Source organism: Frankliniella occidentalis, unplaced genomic scaffold, assembly GCF_000697945.3.
Source record: "Frankliniella occidentalis isolate FOCC.00 unplaced genomic scaffold, Focc_3.1 Scaffold358, whole genome shotgun sequence".
Lineage (NCBI taxonomy): Eukaryota > Metazoa > Arthropoda > Insecta > Thysanoptera > Thripidae > Frankliniella > Frankliniella occidentalis.
Window position 1 is genome coordinate 31,193 of NW_026267481.1, and position 1,331 is coordinate 32,523.

Sequence of the window (1,331 nt, forward strand, 5' to 3'; positions counted from 1 at the left end):
CTATTAAGGCACCAAAAAGAATTTATTTTAACAAGTCAAACTTTAAGGGGTTCAACTGTCGTGATGTAAGGCCTGAAGTGACAAAGTAGCATATCCCTACTTTTTCCACGGCAGACTGTAAACCTTTAGCGCTCATGGGTTTGCCCTTTAATTTTGTGACAACTTAAAGTGGTCTGTCAGCCAATATGATATGCCTCCGCTACCGCGCAAAAATAACTGTAAAGCGTGGAAATCGCGCTTCCGTTTGGGAAACTCTGGGTTCACACTTCGTGTGGCACCATTTTAGTATTTACGATCCTGTATAGTGGAGACTCGTCGCCGCGACAGGTATCATAGGCACAGCGCGCTCGCTCTTCCGTGCTCAGCTTGCCCCCCTTCTCCAGCTGGCGAGTCCGGCGAGCCAGCGGTGTCGGCAGTCAGCCCGCCCGCGACGTGCTATGTTTCTATTGCCATCTCTCTTGCACACGACAGTTATTGAGGCGACAGTTATCGAGTCTCTTCTGTACAGGCAGATTGTTCACCGAAACAAATTATTAAGTTTTTGGAACCCCATTAGTTGACGTTGATGGTGGTGACTAAGGGAAGCAGCAAATTTTGGCCAATTAATGGGAACACTACTTTCTATAGAACTTCTTTCTTTATGCAAGACGTTTCTAATTGAGAATATTACACTTGCCAGACTTTCTATGATTCGCAAAGGAATGAAGTATAATCTTTCCTAACTCTCGTCTGTTTTGTTCACAGGTCAGCCTAAATGTGCATCAGCATCGCCCTAAGACCTATCAACATCAACTAGAAAGGGCACAATCGAAGGACATCAACATGGTGAACGCACGGAAAAAGCCTCTTCAGTGCATCGTATGCCTCAAGACTTTTGCTCAGTTTGGTAAGCTGAAGACTCATCTACGAACCCACACTGGGGAAAAGCCATTTGAGTGCACCGTGTGCCACAAATCCTTTTCTCAGTCTGGCAATCTAAAGAGACATCATCGTACCCACTCTGGAGAAAAGCCATTTGATTGCAGCTTGTGCTACAAATCGTTTGCTGCAAGTGGTGACTTGAAGAAACATTTACGAACCCACACTGGGGAAAAGCCATTTAAGTGCGCCGTGTGCCTTGAATCCTTTTCTCAGTCTGGCAGTCTAAAGATACATCAAAGTACCCACACTGGGGAAAAGCCATTTGAGTGCACCGTGTGCCACGAATCCTTTTCTCAGTCTGGCAATCTAAAGACACATCTACGCACCCACACTGGAGAAAAGCCATTTGATTGCAGTTTGTGCTACAAATCGTTTGCTATAAGTGGTGATTTGAAGACTCATCTACGAAC

General features: G+C 45.4%; 1 protein-coding gene across 1 annotated transcript in view; it reads left to right on the forward strand.

Moving 5' to 3' along the window:
* The window catches only part of LOC113215054 (zinc finger protein 436-like), a 31,788-nt gene that overhangs the window by 28,572 nt on the left and 1,885 nt on the right, over window positions 1-1,331 (forward strand). The window contains exon 3 of the mRNA XM_052274227.1: window positions 745-1,323. Within this exon, the coding sequence (XP_052130187.1) occupies window positions 823-1,323 (501 nt within the window). The 5' untranslated portion in view covers window positions 745-822. The remainder of the gene's footprint in view (window positions 1-744; window positions 1,324-1,331) is intronic.